This window comes from Phoenix dactylifera, chromosome 4 (genome assembly GCF_009389715.1).
Source record: "Phoenix dactylifera cultivar Barhee BC4 chromosome 4, palm_55x_up_171113_PBpolish2nd_filt_p, whole genome shotgun sequence".
Classification (NCBI taxonomy): domain Eukaryota; kingdom Viridiplantae; phylum Streptophyta; class Magnoliopsida; order Arecales; family Arecaceae; genus Phoenix; species Phoenix dactylifera.
This window is the reverse complement of record NC_052395.1, coordinates 26986631-27013986: the sequence shown is the minus strand read 5'-3', so window position 1 is coordinate 27013986 and position 27356 is coordinate 26986631. Positions and strand designations below refer to the sequence as shown.

The 27356-nt window shown below is 37.9% G+C and overlaps 1 protein-coding gene across 4 annotated transcripts in view; it reads right to left on the bottom strand.

Moving 5' to 3' along the window:
- The window catches only part of LOC103720602, a 39177-nt gene extending 13705 nt beyond the window's left edge, over positions 1-25472 (bottom strand). Inside the window, exons 1-7 of one of the 4 annotated variants that reach the window (XM_039126035.1) lie at positions 25167-25472; positions 24868-25068; positions 24632-24785; positions 22921-22991; positions 5681-5729; positions 5469-5539; positions 5242-5324 (exon numbers count right to left, since the gene is read on the bottom strand). In XM_039126035.1, coding sequence (XP_038981963.1) covers positions 5242-5324; positions 5469-5539; positions 5681-5729; positions 22921-22991; positions 24632-24785; positions 24868-25068; positions 25167-25278 — 741 coding nt within the window. In that variant the 5' untranslated portion in view covers positions 25279-25472. Of the gene's footprint in view, positions 1-5241; positions 5334-5468; positions 5540-5680; positions 5730-22920; positions 22992-24631; positions 24786-24867; positions 25069-25166 lie in introns of all 4 variants that reach the window. The other 3 variants (XM_039126034.1, XM_008810390.4, XM_008810388.4) reach the window with 3 other exon arrangements.
- Between the last annotated feature and the right edge of the window lie 1884 nt (positions 25473-27356).

Here is a 27356-nt window from a genome sequence, read left to right as displayed (position 1 = left end):
CAATTCTAGAATATGCAAACCTTTAAAGGTCAATTGTAACTTATTTGTACTCAGGGTCTGTTGTGCCGGAACTAGAACCCGGACCGATTGCCCGGCGACACAGAAAGGTACACACCCGTACTGTTCCATGTCGGCCTTGTACCAATACAGTAAAGGAGGCAGGGGAGAGGGCGAACGGGAGAGAAAAAAGAGAGAAGGGGGAGAGAGGGAGGGAGAGAGGAGGATGATGGAGGTCGGCGGAGGGCCGACGACCAGGACGGAGGAGGCAGAGGAGGGCTCCGCGGCCGGATCGCCGACCCTTTTTTAATTAGGCAATTTTTAAGTAAAGTCGGCAAGCAATTTGTCGACTTCACTTAAAAGTCGCAAAATAAGAAAAGAGACCAGATCCCTGTTTCGAATGAAATAGGAGACCCGGCCGCAGAGCCCCCCCTCCACGTGACTCACTAGACTCCGCCGGCTGACCTCCACCTTCCTCTCTCTTCCTTCCTCTCCCTCTCCCTCTCCCTCTCTCCCTCACTCGCGCTCTATTTTCCTCTCTTTCCTTCTCCCCCTCCGACGACGGATTTCATTTCTGTTGCCGAAACGATCTCGGACCGTCTCCGGGACGGCTCAGTACGACTCAAACTGCCCGGTTCAAGATGGTTCCGCCGACCTTGTTTGCACTTTTGATACATTTTAAAATTTTCATATGTTTTGTTTATGCTAAAGCAAAATTGTGATTAAGGTTGATGTTCATGGATCTAGTAATAACGGTGTGCCCCACATAAAATTCATGGTTTCACCCCTATATATCTATAAATATACATATGTTTATATGTGCATATTATGTATATGTATATGCACAAGCATATATATATGCATGTTTGGCAAATGTGTGGATCTATAGAGCTGACCACAAATAGTTGGGAAAAGGCATGATAATTATGATTATGGTATATACACACATATATGTATATATATATAGAGAGAGAGGGGAGAGCTAATATGTGGGCATCCACACAACAACCCTAATAAGGTTGGCTCTAACCAAACAATCGAGGGCTTGGCATCGATGATCCGATCTCTAAATTGTGCGCTATCATAAAATCATATGATTTAGAGATCCCAAGACTATGTGTTACGTGCTATTTAAACTATCCACTTTTAACCAGTGGATACATAGGCTAGGGATTCCAAATCATAAGATCTTTTGATAGTTGCAATTTATAGATAGTAGGTCACATCCAATAGCTCAAATTACCGGTTCCAGGCCCCTAGCCAGCTAGTAAAGCCCGACCCTATTAGAGCTATTGTGTGGGTATCCATATATTAGATCAGTTATACATACATATATACATACATATGGGTTGCCTTTACATCGAGCTCTCAGAAGCAACCTATTGATATTCCATTCTTGGACAAGGGCAATGTAATCTGGGACCTGATGACACCCCATTCACCACATGGGGTGTCTTCCGCTTTGGATCTAATCATCCTGGAGGGCACAACTAAGAATGTCGGATCTCCTTGGTTTTTGTACGGGAGCCCTCCTCCATAGTCGATGGGGCACCAGGTCTACCCAAGAATATTCGCTCTTATGGGCATGAAGCTACGAACTAAGGTTTGGGGACTGGCTGCCAGATGTAGCAGCAGTTGTCATTAGGCCATCCATTGTTGGCTCCTTTTCAATTTGGATACTCTATTATTTATTTTGCTCCTCTCAAGGGGAGAGGATATCTACTCCTCTCAACTCCAAAATCAATAATGATGCATCCATATCGAAGATGTATGCTATTGATCATGATCTATACCACTAAAAATGACTAGAAACCAAAGACCAAGGCTTCTGTTGTCTCTAACCTATGCATCCTGTGGACACAAATGAATGGTTAAAATAATATAAGCATTAAATATCGATTTTCAACATATACATGTTTTTAATCTATGTAGATCAAAATCAATAAGGTGGATTCTCAATTTAAGTACCTTATGATAGTTTTAGCATACTAGCATGATGGAAACCATCCATTGTTCTATCTACATGATGCATAGGTTAGATACCAGCAAAATAGACATTTTTAATTTTTAGGCACTTTTAGCAGCACAGAATATGATCAACAGTGTGGATAATCGATTTGGATGCTCTATTATTGACTTTGGAGTCGAGCAAAGTAGATACCCTTTACTATGAAGAGGAGCAAAGTCTTGTCTCATAAATATGCACGTGCATGTATGTATTTATCGATATGAATGTATCTATGAGTATTTATGCATTTGTGTACGTACACACACATACATGGATGCATAGTTATATACATACATCCATGTGTATATACACAATAGACTTTACTCCTCTTGAGAGGAGAATATATCGACTCCTCTCAACTCCAAAATCAATAATAGAGCATCCAAATCAAATATGCACACAGTTGATCATGATCTATGTCACTAAAAATAACTAGAAACAAAAAAAAAATTATGTGTAGTGTTTAGCTTAGAAACAAACTAAGTCAGCTAGGTCTCCCCATTGGAGATAGTATAAATGCAAGTTGACTTGCAATAAAACATTTGTGGGACTAAATAAAAGATCAAAATAAGAATGCCCCATGCTTTAATTTGAGCTTTTCTAGTTAGATCAACTGTTCTGCCAAATGCCAAAAGAAGTTTAAAAATGCACTTAAGATCATTAAAAAATACAGAAAACTATTTTTAAAATGTTAAATAATTTATGTTTATCTAACATTCCTCATAAAAGCTCAAATATTAAATCTTAGATGAACTTTGTAAAATCAGCTATCTAGGCAACTTCTATGATGCAATAAGCAAAGTGTCACTTAGGACTTGAACCACGGTGTTGACTATTTTTACCTGAAGGAGCCATAATGGACTAGGCGTCGAACTATGTCCTTTAACTTAGATTTCAATAGGCCACACATAGTACGGATCAATCGGGCCTTTAGCTAATAAATGCTATTAATGATCTTGCGATAATACCTTGATTTTCATGAATATTGATAGGGTTAGCCCTAGCAAAGTCACAGCCCTCATGTAGATGAGTCCTCTAAGGGTACTTGTGACCTAGTATCTTACAAACTTCCTGCTTTGGACACATTAAAAGTATAACTCAGCTTAGAATACTATTATCACTAATATGAGCACTTATCATCATAGAGATGGAAATGAGAAACTCTATGATTAGTGCTCTAACATGACCACTCAATCAACTTTGTTCCGACCACCACTGAACCTCTTTCATAGGATCTATAGTTATAGAGGTTAGTCAACACCACAATTTTCCAGAAAAAGCATCACTCATTGTATGATGAAATGATGACATCTAGTTTTTGTATCAGACGGCAAGCTCTCTTGCTATAGCAGCTATCAACATTCTTACAGCATTATAATGATGATGACAACACCATTTATTTAAATGGTCCACCATGCAACAACCCATGGTCTTGAGTCGGTTGCGTTGATATTAAGTGATTTCAGTATTGCTACTCAATGAATAAGTACAATCATATGATATTATGCTTATTAAATGCATATTGCTTTAGTAAGAGAAGGGTTTCAATTTAAAACTACCAAAACTGCATGAATTGTGATCCTAAAGAGCTCACAAATATATCAAAATGGTGTTAAATAACATGTTCTGATGCATTTATATTTCAAGTTTTTCTGAATCTTTTCTAATTTGTCAACAAAGTCTCATAAGCTCAAACAGAAGCTATCAAAACTGCCAAATTTGTTGAAACCAAAATCCCACCCAACCAAAACCAAAGTGGAAATAAGTTTTAAAACCTTGCAACGTTTTATCGTAGAGTATGAGAGGAACATTGTAATGCATATAAAAGCTTAAGCAAAAGCAAGGACAAACATCATTTGCCACGATTGTTCTACTCATGGGTGCAATGGTACAGTAGCATATCATGCCATGACAGCCCGGTTATGTACCAAGGCCCTGGTAAAGAAAATGGGCACTTTTTGTTTGTATTGTTCCACGTTGATGCATACCTAACTAGCATATATTAGCATGAACCAACACAAATTTGTGCACATAAGTTATATTTTGGGCACTTCTTACCATGCTTGTACCTCTCTAGTAGCATATTCCGTCTATATGGTGTTACAGTAAATACATTATTGCTTAAGCAAAGGAGTTCAAGATTTAAATTTATAAGGACTAAACTTAGGTACATGCGATGCACATCGGCCAAAGAGAGATGGAGTCGTGAAGAGATTACAAAGGTGCATGGTCCTTCAAGAACAGGAGTCATAAATGAATTAGCAAAATGTTGTTTAGTTTGCATGCATATTGTGCCATGGATGGCATAAGGCTACACACCAAATCCACCAACCCTCTAATCCAAAAGAAAAAAATCCATGATATGCTAAAAGAAATCCCACCTAAACTCATGTATGACAAAACTCATAGGGGTCATTGGGTCCAATCCAAACCCCCCTTGGCATCTATCACATGAGGACTACATCCCAAGATTAAGGGGTCATGCCCATTTTTCACTATCAACAAATTTTGACAATTGACCTCATTGTTTTTCTAGCTATTTCAGCAGCTTTTCTCAAGCAGTCAAATGGGAATTCATATCATAATCAATTGGGGGGAGCAGTAAATGAAAATGGAATAGCAATTCTTTTTAAACAAGGTTTTATTTATCTTTAGAAATTATGCAATATATGATGAGTAATTAAAGAAAATGGATACATGAGTAACAGACATTGGCTAGCATGAGAGCAAGATTAACAGCGCATGAATTCCTAGTTATGGAGTTAAGTTCAGATTTGGAGACAAACCATACAGTTTCCATCATATCAGTTAATATTTGTGGTTTATTGATGTGCCACCTTGATCAAAAAAAAATCCAATCTAATATCTAAGCCAAGGAATTTCTTCAGTTGTTATGCTTCATGTTTTAAAAAGTAAAAAAAAAATATGCAAATTACCTAAATCATTAGGAATATTAGATGGATATTTTCTTTCCAAAAATGTATATATTTTCATGCCAAGACAATTTTTACTCAAGAAATAAGCGGTGCGTATTTCTTTTATTTTTTCAGATAATTATGAGTAGGAAAGTGATTGATGTGAAGCTATCACAAAAGCATGCCAAGTATCATACGGAATAAGGAAATGTAGTTATTATGATTAGCCAGACTTCTGATCCTCAAACAAATAAAAGATGGTGTCATATTTTATGAGAAATGATATGAAATTCATTGAAAATGTAAGATAAAAATCCAAACCTCCCATGATGCTAGACTTTTCATGTAGGGAGGAAGGCTATCATAATCATCCCTGGAGGTCTTTATCATTGTTTTACTATCACCTGCAAGTCCTACAGGGGCATCCGAGTAATGGCAAGCGACAACATGGATAAATGATCGCTTAAATGAAGTAGAGGACTGATGGAGGATAAACTGAACTACAACATAACAAATTGTTAAAGAAAAAAAAGCATTTATTGAAGCACCTGAAGGACTGAAAACTTCCTTTGGAGTTTCAAATGGTGTTGCCTCTGCATGCTGTTCTCTGTCATTAGGACTAAACAAAATTATCAACAATCAAGCAAACGGTTATCCTCAAAAACAAAAAACAAAAAAAACAAACAAACAAGCAAACAATGAAAAGAAAAGCCAGAGAAGATTATGTATCGTATAAATATAAAAGCTCTTTCAACTTAACCTTATCAAATGTTGCGAAGATATCATTGGGCTTGCAGTGTAGTCATTACCTAAAAAGGAAAAAAAACCCTTTATCTATCAAATTATGCAATTTATAGTGAGACTAAATGTGGAATAGTGGTCATGAAAGAAAACATCTGCAGGAATAAAAGAATGCAACATACAATACAAAAATGTATTTAAAGAAATTTTAAATTGTTAATTATGTCGCCATTTCAATCTTGTAGAAAACTGTTCTGACAGAAGTTCAAGAATATAATAACCATGATGCACAAGATAAATATTCAAAATTATATTTTCTGAGAACATCGGCTTTGGAAATTCATGTTTATTATTGCCAGGATATTTTGAACTAAAGTAGACACTATCAAGATGTTTTCTTTCTTATAATAAATAAATTTGTTTTTAACCATGGTTAGCTGAGTTTTTAGCCAGCCCCACGCCAAAATCTTTCAATACTTTGTGCTTGTCTGCATACCTGCCACCTTAATCTTCCATGATAATCTTGAAATGGAAGGCTGTTTTTATTCGAATGAAATGAATAATACAATCATGTAGTTCATTAGAAAATAGTGATTTACTGTTCATAAAATGGTGATTTCATTCAGTATATATATATATATTCCCATGTTGAGGTGTTCAAGGTCTAAGATATCATTTCTATCAATCCGATTCACCAGAGTGTACCTATCGGAAGGTTCATAACCATATTCAGCCAAAGAACACCGAGTGTAGATCAGTCAAGGCCTCAAGGGAAAGATATTACCTTCTTTAGAGTACTAAGCCTTCAATTTGTATCCTACCACTAATGGCATGACATCCAAGAACCCTCCCACCCAAGGTCTGCGGTACCGTTAGTACCGGTGTACCGGTGAAGACTGGTTCTGGTACGGTACCGGTCAAAATCAGTACCGAACCGGTCGAGATAGAAAAAAACACGCGTCCGACGCGCACTACCACAGAGTGGCATTAAATGTGCGGCATTTAAAGCCCACATGGGCTCGCTGCCCCGCACGGCGAGCCCGCGCGGGGAATCGAGGCAGCATGGGGAACTGCGTGCGGGCGCGGTTCCCTGCAAGTGGGCTCCCAGTTTTCCACTCGCACGCAGGATTTTTTTTTCCCTTTCTTTATTTTTTTCTTCCCTTCTTCCCGAACCCTCCTTCCCCTCTCTCCTCTCTTCTCCTCTCTTTTCCGGTTGTTCCCCCCGTTCTCCCATAAGCAAGGAAGGAAGAGAGGTCCCGCCCGCGAGCAAGGAAGAGAGGTCCTCTTTTTCCCCGTACCTGCCTTCTCTTCTTCCCCGCTTCTTCTTCTTTTCTTTCTTCCTCTTCTTCCCCCCTTCTTCTTCTCTTCTTTCTTCCCCTTCTTCCTCCTCTTCTTCCCCACTTCTACTGGTGTCGGTCACACCGGTTTCAGTTCGGTACTAGTCTTCACAGCTGAACCGTACCAGTAGTTGTCGGCGCGGTTCGGTACAGCCTGAACCGACCGGTTCCGGTCGGTTCGGCAAACCATGCTTCCACCACTACAAGCATAATCATAAAACCAATCAGTAAGCTCCCTATGTTTTCAACAACCATTGCCCCATACTCCAATTTACTATTAACTAATGTGTCTCAAACTTGTCATACAACTAATGACAGTGTTACTGTTGACGTTAGCACAAGAACTAGACAGATGGTGAAAATAACAACATTTTAGACCGACCAAATAAATCCTATGATCCCTTTTCAATGCACTAGATTCTCCATATTTGAAGCAGAAAATGTGCCAAACAGTGCTTACCAAGTCTACTTCTGTCCTCTTTTTACCTGTTACCTTCCTATAACATTAGCTATCCCCATCCATCTCAACCACCAAGGTATACTAGCCTAGCAAGATCTACCACACCTTTTCAAATGAGATGTAGAAAATTGTAACTACACAAAGCAAGCAGAAGTGAAAGCAGTTAGCTCAAAGGTGAAATGAATATACCCAAGCAACAGGGAAAAGGCAAAACTAGGTAAGAGTGGTCCACTATGATTGCATACAAAATGACAAAATAATGGGCTCCTCCAACCAAGAAGCACGTTTGGAATCTAGAATCCAGATTGGAAGATAAGAAGCACGAAATCGTATGTTTGTTTTGAACTCTCGAATATTCTCACCAAGAAGCAAATTTGGAATCTAAAATCATGGTTGTAAGACAAGAAGGACAAAACCATATGCTGTTTTCTACTCTCAAATATCCTTTACCTGCTTTTAGTGTACCTTCTTCTCATTCTTTTATCAGTATTCCTTTTCTTAAGAATATCCAGAAGCATTAAAAATTATTATGCATTAAAAGAAGATATAAATTTTTAAAAAAAAAATCCAAAGGGGCCAATAGTAGGATGCACCAATTTTAGTTGGTAAGATCAATAGTTTACACCACATTATGAAAATACTAGTTGGATCAAGAATTGAACGTCTATATAAATAATAGTTTGTGTTGACCCTAAAGAGTTCATTTTGAGGATACAAAACAATTGAATAAAAAATCACTAATCTATTGCCTTGAGTTTGTTTGATTGATTTCAAAAAGCCTTCAGTAATTCTCTAATAAAGATCATCTATCTGGAGCTCTACATCAAAAAGCTCAACTTCAAAAAGGCCTTGGAGCAATCCTTGAAAGCTCACATACAAGCCCAGAGAATTTCGTTCTAAGCTACCTAAAAAGTTGACCCTAAGTTTGCAATGAGTTGACCCCGGCACACTATTACTGTCTAAACGTTTTCACGAGCCGACTCCGGCAGATCGTGAGTCGACCCTAGATCAATCTTAGAAGATGGACAGAAAGCTGTGGAATTCATCGCTTTAGTGAGTCGACACATGAAGAGCATGAGCCGACTCCAGTCTAACAAGAGTCAACCCCACAGACAAGTGAGTCAACCCCTGAAAGGCCACATAGAAAAGACAGAGAGCTGAAAATCTCGTCACATTGGCAAGTCGACCCACGGAAAAATGAGCCGGCTCTAGTCAAACAAAAGTAAACCCCAAAAACAAGAGAGTCAACCCCAAAACGGTCACAATGGAAAGACAGAGAACAGTAAAATTAAGTTCATTGAAGACTCAACCCCTATCATCAGACGAGTCGACCTCTGAACTGAGAGAGCCGACTCCATATTATTCACAGAAGAAACAGAGCGCAGCAAAAGGAACAGCAAGCTCAAGTCGACCCCCAAAGATTACGAGTCGACTCTTGGTGATCACGAGTCGATCCCTGAAAATGTTGAGTCAACTCCTCTGCTGCACCTGACAATAGTAACAACTAGTTTTTCTATAGGTCAGAACGGCTATTTTCATCTCACAACGGCTCTTTTAATCTGTCTAATGAGTAGGAGTGTGTTCTAACTACTTTTAAATGGTATAACTACATGGGAACATCAAGAGAAAAAAAAAAGAGAAGAACGAAAAAGAAACAGAATACACAAAAAGAGAGCTTAAGTAGTGCAAGGAGAAATTCACAAGAGTAAAAAAACGAGAGAAAAAAAAGAGAGCTTCAAAGAAAAAATCATTCAAGAGCATTTACTATGAGCTGAACGATCACATCATCTACAATTAAGAGTTGGTGACGCGCATTCAGAATCAATCAAAGCCAACAAACAGAGTCAAGCTCTATTTATTTCTTTCTATTTATTATTTAGGAGTTGTACTTTATTGTGCCTACACTTAATTCTTTCTATACTTTGTTGTAACAAGTTGCAGGAATTGAAACTTGGGGAAAGGTCCATCTAAACATTAAATTGAATTGTGTTGAGCCTAGGATAGGCTCAGTGTAGGTTCTGGTTGATTGCTTGTGAAAATCAACTGGGTTGATTGTGAGCCTGAGTAAAATAATCGGTGTAGGTTTTGGTTGATTGCCTGCAAAATCAACTAGATTGATTGTGAGCCCGTGTAAAACAATTGGATTGTAATCTCTAAAAGATTATAGTAAAAATGCCCAATATATCTTGGGGAGTGAATGTAGGTGCAAGGTTGGCACCGAACCACTATAAATTCTATGTGTTTATATTGCTTAATCTACTTATATTAATTTTCTGCATATTTACTTAGTAATTTATTGCTGAAATTATTATTCTCCATTTAAAGTATTTATTCCGCTGCATTATTAGTTTATATTTTTGAAAAGCCCAATTCACCCCCCTGGGCTGCATAGCTGGGCAACGAGTAGTATCAGAGCCTGGTACCTAAGCCTTTTATTGACCTAACCGTCAAAGAGTCAAAGATCTATGACAGCCCCACTTGGAACTTCTCTTGCTGAGGGACAGTCTACAAAGAGACCTCCATTTTTTAATGGCACAAACTACACTAATTGGAAAGCATGTATGCGCATTTTTGTTCATGCGCTAGACTATGACATGTGGACTGTCATAGTTAATGCACCTCGCACCCATAAAAATTATTGATGGTGTGTCTCTTCCCAAACTTGAAGGAAAATAGGATGAATTGGATAAAAAGATGGCATAGCTACCATGAATATTCTTTACTGTTTATTAGTTGCTAATGAATTTATAAATATCAACTTGCTTTTCTACGAAAGAGATTTGGGATAAGCTGGAAGTAACTCGGGAAGGCACTAACCAAGTCGAAGAATCTAAAATTAATTTGCTTGTACAAAAATATGAGCTATTTAAAATTAAGTCAAGTGAGTCAATCTATGATATGTTTACTCACTTTACTAATATCATTAATAGTCTTAAAGGCCTTGAAAAATCTTATAATAATAGTGATTTAGTAAGAAAAATTCTCAGATCACTGCCAAGAGCTTGAGAGGCCAAAGTAAGCCATTCAAGAAGCAAAAGACCTCAACGCCCTTCCTCTAAAAAAATTGTTGGGTTCTCTGATGACTTATTAGCTATCAATGAAGCAGAACCTTGAAGAAGAGGAGTCAAAGAAAAGGAGAACCATCGCTCTCAAATCAACAACACAAGAAGAAGATGAGATCACAGAATCTGACAATACAGAAGGGGATGAGGAAATGGTTCTGATAGTGAGAAAATTCAGAAAATTTATGAGAAGAAAAAGGCAAGGAATAAGAAGAAGGCCTTTAACTTAGGGGATCCAAGCAAATAAAAAGAGAAAGAGCAGTCACTAGTATGTTATTAATCAAGAAACCAGGCCACTTTAGAGTGGACTACCCATTACTTAAGAAAGCTCTCAAGAAGCCAAGAAAGAAAGCAATAGTCGCTACATGAAGTGATAGTGACGAATCGAGTTCAGAGGAGGAGTCTCAAGAAACAGCCAATCTATGCCTCATGGCTCATGAGGATGAGGTGTGTCTAGCAGCCCGTAGATCAAATAGAAGATGGTACTTAGATAGTAGGTGCTCTAAACACATGATAGGAGATGAATTACAATTCATGTCCCTTAAAGAAAAGGAGGGATGGTTACCTTTGCCGACAACGGCAAAGAAAAAATTATTGGAATTGGTAATATTGGTATTACTCCCTCTACTTTTATTAAAAATGTATTATTGGTAGATGGTCTAAAACGTAATTTACTTAGTATTAGTCAATTGTGTGACAAAGGCTTTAAAGTGACTTTTGAATCCTCTATATGCATTGTTTCTAGTCCCAATGAGGATGGCGTTAAGTTTACAGGGCATAGGCATAGAAATGTATACTGGGTCAATCTTGACCATTTATCCATAAACAATATGCAATGCTTGGTTGCCATAAATACCAAAATCAATGAGACTAGTTGGTTGTGGCATTGTAGATTAGCTCATACAAGCACGGACCATATTTCAAAATTAGCTAGAAAAGATCTAGTTATAGGCATGCCAACTAGAAAAACAAACTAGAGTTTATTTTAAATCGAAAAACATGGTTTCAACTTGTAGGCCTTTGGAACTATTGCATATGGATTTATTTAGGCCAACTAGAACTTCAAGTCTAGGTGGCAAATATTATGGTTTTGTCATCATTGATGATTTCTCAAGATTTACATGGGTTTTATTTCTTGCACATAAAGATGAAGCTTTTCTTGCATTTTTGAAACTTCACAAAAATATTTCAAATGAAAAAGGTTTGCAAGTTCTTAAGATAAGAAGTGATCATGAAACTAAATTTGAAAATCATGATTTTGAAAAGGTTTGTCATGAAAATGGAATAGAACATAAATTTTCTGCACCTAGGACACCTCAACAAAATGAAATGGTGGAAAGAAAAAATAGAATCCTTAAAGAAATGGCTAGAATTATATTGGGTAAGAGTCATCTTCCAAAATACTTTTGGGCTGAGGCAGTCAACACAGCTTGTTACATTTCAAACAGGATTTCTATCAGACTATTGTTAAAGAAAACACCTTATGAGGTTTGAAAAAATAGAAAACCTAAAATTTGATATTTTCATATTTTCGGGTGTAAATGTTTCATACTTAATAATGAAAAAGACAAGCTAGGAAAATTTGATGTCAAATCTAATGAAGCTATCTTTCTTGGATACTTTTCTTCTAGAAAGGCAAATAGAGTATTTAATAAGAGAATTCTAGAAGTAGAAGAGTCTATAATGTTATATTTGGTGAGACTAATGATCTTCCACCAAGGAAGAAAAAAGCTTTTGATGATGACGCAGATTCTTTAGGCAAGAAAATACAAGACCTTACCTTGTAGGACATGTCTATACAAGATGCAATGGACCACGAAGAAAAAAGGAATGGTGATCAAGAAGAGAATTGATAAGTGCTAAATAATACCTAAATTAATCTCTTTCTCATAGCACTTATCATTATTTTGATACACATATTTTGTAAATTTAACCATAAAAAATGTGTTACCTTCACCATTGCATTTTAATAAATTATCAAAGGTAATTCAAGTTAGATTAATATTTTGTCATATTGGTCGAGTCCAATGTGTGCAGGTCGAGTCGAACTAATTGGGATGATCCCTGAACACACGCACCTCCTGCATATAAGGATCAAGCTTCCATCCTAGCGGTCCAACTTCTAGATCATCTCTTCCCTTTCAAGTCCACAGCCCTTGTTCCACATGCATGGATCTTATCTTAGCTCCCCTGCATCCAGACCAGCGCTCCATCCTGTTTCTCCGCATCCTCTTCCCGTACCTTTCCGAGCTTATCCTCCCAAGATCCAGCCAAATCTAGCCTTCATCGTCCATGGAGTGCTTCCCAGCGAATCCAACCTTCCTCTCGTTCCGGACCCCTTCCTTATCCGAATCCCCTGCATCTCGTCAGCTCCATCCTTCTGCGTTATTCTTCCGAGCTTCACGGCATCCCCTGCATCCAATAGATTCATCTTCATCTCCAACTAAAAATCCTTCATCCTAAACCACCAATCTTCATCCCAACTGCATCGTCCCCTGTTCCCAGCCGAATGAACCTCTTCCCAGCTAAACCAAATTCAAAACTTCAAACCGAACAACTCCCTCATCCCAAATGATCTCATCCTTCATCCGCATGAAGCCAGCCATCCACAACCCCTCCTCACATCTCGTTCCCAAATCCAACCTTCCTCCCGTCCGCGTGGAGCCATCTCTTCACCCGGATAAATCCCAGATTTCTCCCAGCCATGGAAACAGAACAGAGTTCATCCTCTCCCCATTCCGTGGATCGCGTCCTAGCATCCTTATCTCCTTCCGCGTCCGTGCATCTCAGCGTGATCCTTATCCAACTGCCAACCAAACCACAAGTAGCCCCAAATCCAGCGTTATCATCCTCTCTCGCGTCCGTTTCCTCCCGAACAACCTCATTCCGGATTTTCCCAGCCGTCTGTGAGTTCCTTCCAGCTTCACGCGTACATCCCGCATCATCCACATCATCCTGCGTCCAGCTCTCACCCACGGATCCAAGATTTTCTTCCAGATTTCCTCCCATTCGGATTAACTCCATCATCCACGGATGAATCCCCTGCATCAACGTCTCCTCCGCGTTGAAGCAGTGTCAGCCTCTTCCAGATCGTGTCCACCGTCCGCATGTGATCCTTCCCTTCTTCCGCTCGCTCCCGACCAGCATCTGCAACGCATCCGAAGATCAAGCAAGAATCTCTCAGCTTCATCTCGCTTCGATCCATCCTTATCTCGACATGAAATAGGGAAGAAGAGAGAAGGAAATGTGCAGCCTATAAAAGGCCCAGGCATGAGACAGAGAAGGCATTCTTTGGACCCGGCTGATCCCATCCATCCTTCGAAGGAGTTCCCACGGGAGGCAGAGAAGGGAGTAGAGAATCAGAGACGGGAGGAAGAAAAGAAGAAATGGAAGCTCTCGGCGCGGCCACTGTTCAACTCTTCATGGAAGGCTAAGCTCTTCTTTAGGGCTGGATGCAGCCCTAACAAAGGAACACGGGTTTTGTATATTTAATTTTCTGTTCTTGGAGTTGTATGAACTTATTGTTTTTAATGAATATCCCTCGCATCTCATATTTAATTTCTGTGATTTTAAATATGACGTTCATACAACTGTTCTTCATGATCACTAAGTTAATATAAGATCATCCATGCTTAGGGAAGATGCGGTGTCCTGCCATAATAGTTTAGGGTAGACATTTCATGCCAACCGAAGATGGATGTTCCTAAATTACTTTTGTGAAATTTTATTCGAATGCTTGTTAGGCTTGTAGCCAATTTGCATGTTAATCCAAGAATAAATCAAAATACAATTAATCTTTGTTCCTATGTTAGTGGTGAAGTCCTTGCCCTAGGCTCTCTCAACTGATATCATTTTAATTGCATTTCTTATTAAATTGCTTAGTTCAATGGTCCTCACAAACTCTCTTTTTCAAATATTATTTTTTTAAAGAAAACAACTGTACCCCAATCCCTGTGGATTGATACCCACAATTACTATCCTACAAGATACGTGCTATTGCATGGTCTTTAAAACTGACCATCAAGAATCAGCCACAACAACAATCTCAAGATAGATATGACTTACCTAGAGAATAGAGGTATGTTCTAATCATCCTAAAGAACTTATTATTGGTGATCCATCACATGGGGTGAGAACTAGATCTTCTATTAGAGATGCATCTAATCATTTAGCTTTTGTTTCTCAGATTGAACCTAAATCTATAGAAGAAGCTGAACAAGATCATAACTAGTTAATTGTCATGCAAGAAGAACTAAATCAATTTGATAAAAATAAAGTTTGGAAACTTGTGAGTAGACCCAAGGATTATCTAGTAATAGGAACTAAATGGGTATACGGAAACAAACTAAATAAATATGGAAATGCAATAAGAAATAAAGCTAGATTAGTTATTAAAGGATATAATCAAGAAGGCATTGATTTTGATGAAACTTTTGCACTTATAGCAAGATTAGAAACTATTAGAATATTATTTGCATTTGCTTGCTACATGAATTTTAAACTATTTCAAATGGATGTTAAAAGTGTCTTTCTAAATGGACTCATTACTGAGAAAGTTTATGTGGAACAACCTCCTGAATTTGAAAATCATAAAATTTCAAATCATGTCTTCAAATTAAATAAGGCACTGTATGGTTTAAAGCAAGCTCCTAAAGCTTGGTATCAAGATTCGTCGTATCGGTACCGGACCCCATACCGGTGCCATACTAGCATAGTGTCGGTACGGTATGCTCAGTACCGTTCGATATGGTACGATACGACATACCATGCTTGGTATGAAAGATTAAGCAAATTTCTATTAGACAATAATTTTTTAAGAAAAAATGTGGATAAAACTCTTTTTAAAAAAAGAAAAAAATAATGATACCTTAATTGTACAAATATATGTTGATAATACTATTTTTGGTGCTACTAACGATGTTTTGTGTCAAGAATTTGCTAAGCTCATGCAGGTAGAATTCGAGATAAGCATCATGCGTGAATTCACATCTTTCCTCGAACTCCAAATCCAACAAACAAGAGATGAGATCTTCATTAGCCTAAGTAAGTATACAAGAGAACCCTTGAAGAAATTTGGCATGAAGAAAGCAAAGCACATTGGTATCCCTATAAGCCCCTTTTGTAAATTAGACAAAGATGAGCATGGTAAAAGCATTGATTTAAAGCTTTATAGAGGCATGATAGGTTCTTTGTTATATCTTACGACTAGTAGACCTAATATTATGTTTAGTGTTTGCTTGGGTGAAAGATATCAATCTGATCCCTAAAGAATCACACTTAATTGTTGTTAAAAAAATATCAAGATATATAAATGGAACACAAAATCCAGGTTTATAGTACTCAAAACAATCCACAATCAACCTAGTAGGACATTCAGATGTAGATTTCACTGGTTGTAAAATTGATAGAAAAAGCACCAATAGAACTTGCCAATTTTTAGGAGTTATCTTATGGTTTAGCAAGGAACAAAATTCGGTAGCTTTATCTATAGCTGAGATTGAATACATAGCAACTAGAAATTATTATGCTCAAATCTTGTGGATTAAGCAACAACTTGAAGATTATGACATAAAACTTGACAAATGCCCATAAAATGTGATAATGCAAGTGCTATTAACTTAACAAAAAATTCTATTCAACACTCAAGAACTACGCACATCAAGATAAGACATCATTTTATAAGAGATCATGTACAAAACAATGAAGTAATGATTGATTTTGTTTGTTCTAAAAAACAATTAGCTGATAGTTTCACAAAATCTTTAAATGAAGACAAATTTTGTTTGATTAGAAGTGAACTTTGAATTTGCAATCCTTTCTATTTATTTCCTCCTAATTATCATTTTAAATTAATTCAATTTCAGTTGCATTCTATTGGAAATCATGATTCCTTTCCTTTGTGAGCCGACTCTGAATCTGAGTCGATTCTAAATCATAAGGAGTCGACCCATTGGAGTAAGGGGGAGCTTCAAGTCGACTCGAGAGTTACCTCAAAACTCTCCAGACTGTTGGGGAGCCGACTCATATCTAATGACGAGTCGACTCTAAAATGGTGGTCGACACCTGGAAGACCCGATCTTTTATAAATCTAGCCGACCTTTCCCTTTCCCCTGTTCATCGCTTCTAAACTTGCTTTATCCTCGATGATCTACTATTCGAATCTTCTCCTTCCAATTTCACCACTCTCTCTTCCTCACCTACGTTTATCGCCCCTAATCTCTCTCAATGGCCCCAAGAAAAATGCTCCCTCAAAGAAAAAAGCGATCCGAAACAGTACAAGAAGAAAGGAATGATAAAGAAATGTCTCCAATAGAGCAACAATCAAGGGATCACTCTTCTCTTCTCCACGTGCAAACATCCTCTACAAGAATTCCGAACACGGTACCTCTCTCCACTCGAAAAATTGCTTCCAGAAGAAACATTGATTTCCATATCTTGGAGAACGAGGGTTTTACAATAGGAGAGCTTATCAAAAGCCAAGGTTGGGAGTACTTCTGCAGACTCAGAGGACCCAACTATCCAAACCTTGTTTGAGAGTTCTATCAGAATCTCAAGTTCGGACTGGGAAGTATGTCTTCAGTTGTAAGAAATGTGGTTATCGAACTAGATGACTATGTACTCGGGCGTGTTCTTCAGATGCCCAATCAAGGTGCTATTATAGATAGAGTTATGGATCGGCTAACTGCCCTACTGTGCATTTTGAGGAACGAAGATGTAAATAAATATGTCAGAATTGAAGGAAGCCTACTCAATGTGGAAATAAGATTGCTACATCACATGATCATCATGATCTTTTATCCAAAGTTTGAGAGATTTGAGATCGTAATAAAGCGGGTGTTGTGCATTATGTTTCACATCATCAAGGAAATCCCTATAAATCTTCCAGCTTTGATAATCCAAAGGATGCATGAAGCAATTTTAAGAACTAAGGCTCCGCTACCTTACAGTTTAATGCTCATAGAAGTTTTCAGTATAAACCTAATGGGCGAAACAACTAGTAAGATAACATTTTTTGATACCTACAATGATCATTCTCTACATTGCATGGGCTACAAAAAAAAAGGTCGTTGGGTAAGAACCAAAGGAGGAGCTAGACTTGAAGAAGAAGACATAGGGGAGAATCTACCAATGAACCCTCCTCGGTTAGAGAAGAAGCTCAGAAGCAGCCTGCTAGAACAAGACTTTGATACTGCATGAGCAAACAAATATCAACATGTTTATATGCGGCTGCATAAACATTAGCTAAAGATCATCTCTGAACAATTTGTTGCATTCCTTCTAGCAGCTAGAATTCCTGAAGTACAAAATAACTCAAAGGATTCTCGTGTTGCATCTTTATCGGAACTAATTCGGTTGATGATAGAGCAAAATACAAAATTATCCCTGATTCAGAACTCTGTCACCAATCTGAATGAAAGAGTGGCTTCATTAGAAGAAAAGATTTATCTTGGCAGGATGGGTCAAGCTTCGAATGAAGACAATCTACAAATTTCTGAACTTGCAATGGAGGCTGAAGACTCAGAGGAAGGATTGAGTATGGTATCTAGCAATTGGGAGAGAAGAGATTCATGGCACCTCAATCGTTGTTTCCTCAAGGACAATGTCTCTTCTTCAGACCATCGGGAGATTGATTGGGCAGCCTTAAAAATCCTCCACACTATTCCTAGTGCCTCCACCTTTGCTAGACCCCTGCTCAACCTAATCAGCCATCTTACCCTTCCTCGTCATCTAGACCTTCTCATATCTTCACCAGTGTTGGACCTTCTAGCAAAATTAGGAGTCGCCGAGCTGGTATCTTCAAGCATGCCAACTCATTTTAATGCCTCTTATTCTTCTGATGAATACTAGACATTATTTCATAGTTATCTTTAATCAATGTGTAGCCCTTCTTGTTAAGTACTTTCTTATTATGTTTTTCTCTATAACTTGTCCCAACCATGTCTTGTATTTAAACCATGGTATGTTATACTGTCCCAAAATGGGCAATATCGAGCATACTGTACCATACCGATTCGGTTTCGGTACCTGGTATGGGTGGCGTCCGGACACTCGGTGCGAAAACTTCGTATTGTACCGTACCGTACCAACACTATACTAGTGTGGCACCGGTACGGGGTCCGATACCGAGACTGCGAACCTTGATTTAAATTCTTTTTCTTAATAAAAATTTGTAGTTTAAGTTCAAGTGACGTGTTTATCTATGGCAATTTTCTTTAATGAGTGAATATCTACAGTTTAAGTTTAAGTGATATGTGTTTATCTAGTTATTTTTATGATATGCTTTAAAATTGCAATTCTATTTAATGAATGAATATTTCAGTTTGGATGTTTAAGTGTTTCTCCTTATTTATCTTATGAAATGTTTCTCTCTTAAGTACCCTCCTTATTGATAATGACAAAAACGAGGAGAGATGGTAAAATTTTAAAGTAAAAGTTTAAACAAAAAGAAGAGAGAAAAGGGACAGAAAAGTTCAAGCAAAAGGAGAATAGATGAGATACAGGAGTGAAGAAATAACATCAATGGAAAACAAGAACAAAGTTATAAGTGTAAAGACATAGCATATGAACTGTTATGAAAGTAAAAAATGCAAGCAAGTTAATATAAAATGGTAATATGAAATCCACTTTTAAAAAGTTTATATCTTTTAAAAAAAGGGGAGAATTACTTATAAAGACAACCTTGTGATAAAAGTAAATTCAATCAATAAAGTATAAAAAGTGAATGATATCAAGCAAATATAAACTCAGTTTAAAAAGATATCATCGTTCTCTGAATTTTGCAAATATAAACTCAAATGCTACCCTTGCTTATACTACTATCTGAATTTTGCAAATTTACACTCAGTTCTAAAAGATGTTATCACTAATTTATATTACTCTCTTTTGGAACTCAAAAGTTTTGTCATCATCAAAAAAGGAAAAAAAGTCGACCTTAAAGGGTTGATTTTGATGATACAAAATAATTAAGTAAAAAATGACTAATCTACTGTTTTGAGTTTGATTGATTGATTTCAGAAAGTCGTCAATAACTCTCTAATGAAGATCATCTATCTGAAGCTCTACATCAAAAAGCTTAACTCCAAAAAGGTCTTAAAGCAATCCTTGGAAGCTCACATGCAAGCATGGAGAATTTTATTCTGAGCTACCTCAAGAGTCGACCTTAAGTTTGCAATGGTCAACCCGGGCAAACTATTACTGTCAATATGCTTTCACGAGCCGACTCCAGCAGATCGCGAGTCAACCACAAATCAGTCTTAGAAGACGGAAAGAAAGCTGTGGAATTCATCGCTTTGGCGAATTGACACATGAAGAGCAAGAGTCGACTCCAATCTAACAGGAGTCGACCCCACAGACAAGAGAGTCAACTCCAGAAAAGCCACAAAGAAAGATAGAGAGATAAAAATCTCATCATATTGGCGAGTCGACTTATGGGAAACATGAGCCGACTCTAATCAAACAAAAAGTCGATCCTAAAAACAAGTGAGTCGACCCCAGAACAGCCATAGGGAAAAGTAGAGAGCAATAAAATTAAGTCCGTTAAAGAGCCAACCCCTGAAAACAACGAGTCGACTCTTGTTACTAGATAAGTCAACCTCTAAACTGAGAGAGCCAACTCTACAGTATTCACAGACGAAACAGAGCACATCAAAAGCAACAACAAGCTCGAGTCAACCCCTAAAGAGTACGAGTCGACTTTTGGTGATCACGAATCGATTTCTGAAAATATCGAGTCGACTCCTCTGCGCCTGACAACAATAACAACTAGTTTTTCTGTAAGTCAGAACGATTATTTTCATCTGACAACGGCTCTTTTAATTTGTCTAACGAGTAGGAGTGTGTTCCAACCACTTCCAAATGGTATAAATACATAGGAACATCAAGAGAAAAAAAAGAACCATAGCAGAAAGAGAATAAACAAAAAGAGAGCTCAAGCAGTGCAAAGAGAAATCCACAAGAGCAAGAAAAGAATGCAAAAAAAGAGAGCTTCAAAGAAAAAATCATTCAAAAGCATGTATTGAGAGCTGAACGATTACATCATCTACAATTGAGAGTTGGTGAAGTACATTCTAGATGAATCAAAGCCAACCAACAGAGTCAAGCTCCATTTATTTCTTTATGTTTATTATTTAGAAGTTGTACTTTATTGTGCCTGCACTTAATTCTTTCTATACTCTATTGTAACAAGTTTTAGGGACTGAAACTTGAAAAAAGGTCCATTCAAACCTTGAATTAGATTGTGTTGAGCCTGGGATAGACTCATTATAGGTTTTGGTTGATGGCCTGTGAAAATCAACTGGGTTGATTATGAGCCCAAGTAAAACAATCGGTGTAGATTTTGGTTGATTTCCTACGAAAATCAACTAGGTTGATTGTGAGTCTATGTAAAATAATCGGGCTATAATTCCTAAAAGATTATAGTAAAAATTTTCAAGAAGGATATCTTAGGAAATGGACGTAGGTGCAAGGTTGGCACGAACCACTACAAATTTTGTGTGTTTGTGTTGCTTGATCTACTTACATTAATTTTCTGCATATTTGCTTACTAATTTGTTGCTGAAATTAGTATTCTCCATTCAAGCATTTATTTCACTGCATTATTACTTTAAATTTTTGAAAAGCCCAATTCACCCCCCCCCTCTTGGGCCTCCCTATATATTGTGTTTATGCATTGATCTAATAATTGATTTTTAAGAAATGTATTTAGAGGCATAGGATACAATGCATCTGACCCCTTTGACATGGTAAACCATATTATGTTTGATCAATTAATTGGTTGCACCACAACTTCCTTTTGTTACAAAAAATACATTGAAATTAGACAAGGCAAAGCCAAAAGAAAATGGACCTAAAGTGCAGCTGAATAAATTTAAAAAATAAAATTATGTTTCTAGAAGATTTATTACACCCTGATTTTTTGTCTTGTCATATGGAAAGAAACTAGAAATGGAAGTTCTAGAGTGATCTTGAATACTGGCAACAAGATTTGATATTTAAATTAATTTACTAGTAATCTTAATCAACCAAGTGCAGCATCACTAGTTACAAATCACAAGACCAAAAAAAAGGGAGTAATCATAAACTTTCATTGGTTTTGTGGCACAATCTCTTTATATTTCTGTACTTATCCATGTGTCTGTATCTATCTGTAAATTTATCTACACCATTGCATTTCATACACACATCGGCACATATATCATGTATGCAGATGTACAGACATATATCTATATTAAGAAGAGTCGGCCTCTGGGTTTGTCAATTTTACTTCCTACAATGCTCATGTTATGATAAGCACGCCCTAATGATATGCTTCTGCAGCTCCCAATCCTTATCCATTTCCCTCTTACACACACCTAACTCTCAGGTTCATGTCCACTATATGCACAACCACAAACAAGACTTACTGTCTATAGGTCTTTATGCCCTCAGATCTAATTAAAACCAACAATGGTAACACAAATCAAAGCTGCAGATAACCAACTCTTAGACAAGTCCCCCAGTCCTTCTTATTTTATGTTAAGCGAGCATGAATCTCCTACAAACTCTCCCCCCACCTGGACCATGCCAAGTCCAACCTGAACCCACTAGGTCGCCAATGTTTCATACTAGTAACAACCCCCCTCCCCGCTCTTTGTGTATATCTCCTCAGAAGAGATTCTTACAAGAGCTCATTCCATCAAGGGTTTTTCCCTAAAAGAAAGATGGCAATGCAATTCTAATTGCATGAATTTATAGATGTGGTCTTGGCAGCAGCTCCTTATGAGTTTTGTACCCAAGAGGACAGCTTGGTGTTGCATATATAAATCAAATATAATATGAGTGTGTCTGTGAAGCATAAGCATACAAGTCAATGAACCACATTGTTCGTCGAGTTCTACATAGTTTAAAATGCATATGGACCAAAATTTAAGTGATTCAACTAGTTCACAATCTTAAACATAAGCATGCATTTTGTTCTATTATTTGGTAATTAATTTGTCATTTGATACATAATTAATTTAAGTGTCTTGTAGCATTGTTGAAATGTAAGGCATAACTAAATTGGTTATGCCTTCTGAATGTTAGAACTATTCCTTGTCTCTATGTATGTATATATGGATGTGAATACATATGTATGTATAGAGGGAGCAAAACATACATAATACACATGCATGAGAGAACATGCATTCATGATTGTATGCAACAGTCCAAATCATATATAAAGAGTGAAGTTTATCTTGACTATATATATATAAATGCATGCACGCACGCACATGCACATGCACACAACTTTCATGGATCATCTCGATCTATTGTACTTATCACCTTCTTTAGAAATTCTTAGATGTTTGTTGTGCATGCCAAAGTTGCTTCATGCTAATAAAAAGATCTAGTCATAGTAGAGGAAAGAAAAAAAGCAAACCTTCAGAGGCTAAAGTGGCAAGACAAGCATCTGAAAGGCCAAGACTCTGTAATGAGATGGAGTCCTCAAATCTTAGAGAGTGTTAAGAAAAATAAAGGTGCCAAATTATTCCGAAAATTCTGGAATATTTTACTTGTACATGATGCAGCAATATACCAACAAGGTTCTGATAGCACGGGAGCTTTTGTTTATTCATTAACTACATGATAATTAAATCCATTTTTTAGTAGACGCAACTATTCAGCAATTGCAATATATGGACACGAAACATCTAAGACTGCTGCTTGCGACCAGTTTTCAAGAAGTAAAATGCTAAGAGTTGCACAACAAATCATGCAAGATTTAATTGTATGTGTCCATTTATGCATCTCATGACATATAACTCATCAAGCTCATGAGAACAGGAAAAATAGAGCTAGCAGACATGCGGTGCACTCAAAGTGACAGTTACAGAATTTTCTTGATTGACCGTGAGATTGGACAGAAAATGCCGAGCATACTTAGATCTTGTGAGACATGGATATCATTAAGGGGATAAGCAGGCAGAGATTCATACTCATGCAGAACGTACATCTTCTACCAGCTAAATGACATGGTCTGGAGCAGGAGCATCAGGTGCAGGCATGTGTCTAAATGCTGGATGCTTCAAATCTTTAAAAATTCTTCTTGTAGATCCACAGAGAAATGTCCTATTCATATCATTTCTAAGAGCAGTTGGGATATACTGAAGGGTCTGACTGACATGATCTGCTGGTTGTTGTTCTACAACTGAAAAAGGAGAGAGATCCTCAGAAAGGAGCAAATGGGCATGACATTAGGGCCTATTTTCAACCTAATAGCCTGAAATAGAAATGGTACGGACTAGGACAATATCAGACCTAAGATCGAGTGGTCTTAAAGTCTAAGGAGGTTTGACTAGCTAGGAAAAACATATATAATTTCACAATACATGTTATTGTCTAATGGGAATACCCTTACTTGTTTGTTGCAATTTTTTTGTGAATCATCCTAAAAGACATAACGCATTAACTTGGAAAATGGAGAAAATATTAAATTATTACAACTTTTAACTGAATGGCCATTGATCGGGATAAAAAATGGTAATCTCAACTGTCAAGAGACGATTTGATGAGAAAGTACAAGACACTGTATTTCCCCAATAAATAAAGATTTTTATGGTTTCAGCAGCGAAGTAGAGGACCAAAGATTTTGAGTAAACGCAACACGTATTTCCCCCAATACTAAGATGATACTTCAACTGTTTTCATGTATCCAAACAAAGGCTTGTCTTCAGCATCAGTGATCAACACCGGCTTGCCAATTCCTAATGACCATAAGACTACATAAAATTCCGAGTGCCACTTACAGGCACTAATCTAGTCCCCATTCGTAGCTCCAGATGGTCATCAGTGAATGGTGCAGCACACAGGGGTCATGTCGGGGACAAGCAGTCCCCTTGTACCATCCTGCCAATCACTGTGCAGTGGGAGTGGACCCGTGAATGGAGTGGTGCAGTGAAGCATTTTTCTGAAATTCCATGTCAATAAAAATTATATCAGCAACATAAATTCAAACACGCTTAACGCAAGAAGCAAAACAGACTTCTTTCTGCAAACAACCCTAAAATTAAACTCTGGATTCGGTCTACAAACTAATAGGCAACAATCAAGGCAGACTAGTTAATGGATTAGATAAAAAAAGGAAAGGATACAAAGAATCTTCCTCGAGCCTCTTCCTGTTTGATCGTGCTACAGAAACCGAGCCACAAGCAACAGGAAACTTATCCACCCCATTGTTAACTGGGCTCATAAACTTTGAATCTATGCCGGAGTCCGCATCCCAACCTTCGTCATCCGACTCCATTTCTATATATAATTTTAAAAAATCAGAACGCGACATCAATAGCGAGAAATTTGATGAGAAGGAGGAAATAGTTATGATGAATACCGGGAACGTAACCGAAGAGACGCATGCGGTCCTGAAGATCGGAGATGTACTTTTGGTTGGTCTTGTAGACCTCGTTGCAGTGGCCGAGGAGCTCCTCGAAGGAGACAGTGCCGAAGGCCATGGACTCGAGCAGGTTGAGATCGGTGCTGGTGGAGGAGATACGGCGATCGACGCATTGTAAGAAGGCGGAGGCCGCCGAATCTGTCCAGGGAGTAGGAGGAGGAGGAGGTCCGAGTCGATTAGGGATGGGAATGGGGATTAGAGAGAGAGAGAGAGAGGCGTTTTGTGTTACTGTTTACCGAGAGGGATGGGGCGCCTTTGGATGGAATCGGAGAGGGCTTGAGAGGAGGACTGGACGTGGTGGCAGAAGGAAGCGAGAGATTGGCAGAAAGCGGTGATGGCAACCTCCATTTCTCTCGCTTCCAGAGAACGATGAGTTCTGCTGTGTTTCGAGAAATGTTTGCTGTGGCTTTGGAAGGAAGCGAGCGGGAAAATTACCACATGCTTTAAAATTTTGAAAGGCTCAACTACTGGTGCTCGCCCCGGAAGAGCAGCGGATGCTGCCGTTTCCTAACTTTACATAAATATATACTTTCATATGACCATCAAAAATATATTCACAATCAACTTTTTTAATATTCTTATATGATCCTGAAAAAAATCATTTTTTAAAAAATTTGATCCGTTGATAGACTTTTTGTTCTTCAAAATTTACTAATTTTCACATTTAAAAGGCTTGTTTTTCCGTTCGTTCCAAAATAACAAGGAGGTTGTTGAGAAGTTGCGGGAGATCATGGTTTTGAGAGAAGAAAGCCAATATGGTGTTCAAATATGTTCAATTCAGTAGAAGGTAGTCAACAATCTCATCAGGGCTAAAGCATAATTGGCATGATGAGTTGCTCCAAACTCTATTTTTTGCCAGGTTATCAACCGTTAGAATCTTGTTGTTGTAGCTGAGCCATCCAAAGGGATTGGCAACCCCCAAAGGGACTTTTCAAGAGAAGATCTGACTCCTCCATGAATAAGGAAGTCGTAACAACCCAGGACCTCACCCAAAATGGCTAGCCGGAAGGTATTATTTGGATTCCTTAATCCTGTATAAGTACCCAAGATCTACCAAGCAAATAAACGATGTGGGACTACACACACGCCCGCATGGGTCCTCACATACTCCCCCTATTTAAGCCCTAACGTCCTCATCAGGCTTAGAGTTTAAATCTATTCAAATCTAATCACAAATACCACGATCGGCCCGTAGTTAGCCCCAATGGATCCGTGCTGCAGTATCCCCTAGTCCACATAGGTTATGGGTCGGGTTTGCTCTGATACCATTTGTAACAACCCAGGACCTCATCCAAAATAGCTAGCCAGAAGGTATTATTTGGGTTCCTTAATCCTGTATAAGTACCGAAGATCTACCCAGCGAATAACCGATGTGGGACTAAATACACGTCGGCACGGGTCCTCACAGAAGTGTTAGGCCCAATGGATTGATTTTGATGAGTACAAAACTTTTGAGTGTGATGCTAATGATTTTGTATTTTTGGAGTGGTTAATTTGTTGGGTAGGGAGTTCAATGAGTTTGAGAGGTTAGAGAAGCATAAAGATATTTTTTGAAAAATTTTGGAAGTTTATGTAGTAGATGAGTCGACCCTTCAAGATTACGAGTCGACCCCAGCATAAACGAGTTGACCCATGAATGGCCATAAAAAGAAAAAACAGTCAAAAATAGCTCTTTCATGAGACAACCCTGAATATTATGAGTCGACCCTTGGGATCATGAGTTGACCTCTAAAGAATTCGAGTCGACCCCCTGCGCCTTGACAATAGTAGCGGCTTGTCCTTTTGCAAAACTAGAAAGACCATATTCACTCCCAATGGTATTTTAGCCTTTCTAACTGCTAGAAATCTCTTCCAACTGGTTTTTGAAGATATAAATACATAGGAACAACCAAGGAAGACAAAAAGAAAATGAGGGATCAAAGAGAGTGAGTGGATGAGGCAAAAAAAAAGAAATATAAGTCAACACTACTTCTAAAGCTTCAACTAGAGCATCGATTTAAGGAGTGACCATCCAAAGCCTCCTCTTCAAAGAAAGCTTTCAAAGATCTATAGAGAGAAAGCTGAAAGAGTAGATGCCCTACAAGCCAATCGCAATATGTATTGCGAAGGGTTTTTCTTTTGATTTGTCCAAATCATGTACATGACATTTAAATATGAATAAAGGCGTTATGTTTTATCATATGCTGTTGATTATATTTATGATAAACTCCTTAGATTAGGGCAATGGTTTTAAGACTATGATGAGATCATACTAGTGAGACTTAAAATCCTAAAATCCTAATCTTAAATATTCCCAGTCATTGGTACATTGAGTCGGTGATCAATGATTACCGGAAAGACTGGTATGTCTTATGTATGCTCGATGCAGAGGATGATTGATCTCACAATCATTTGTGTGGAGACACTAATACAAAGATATGGGTGCT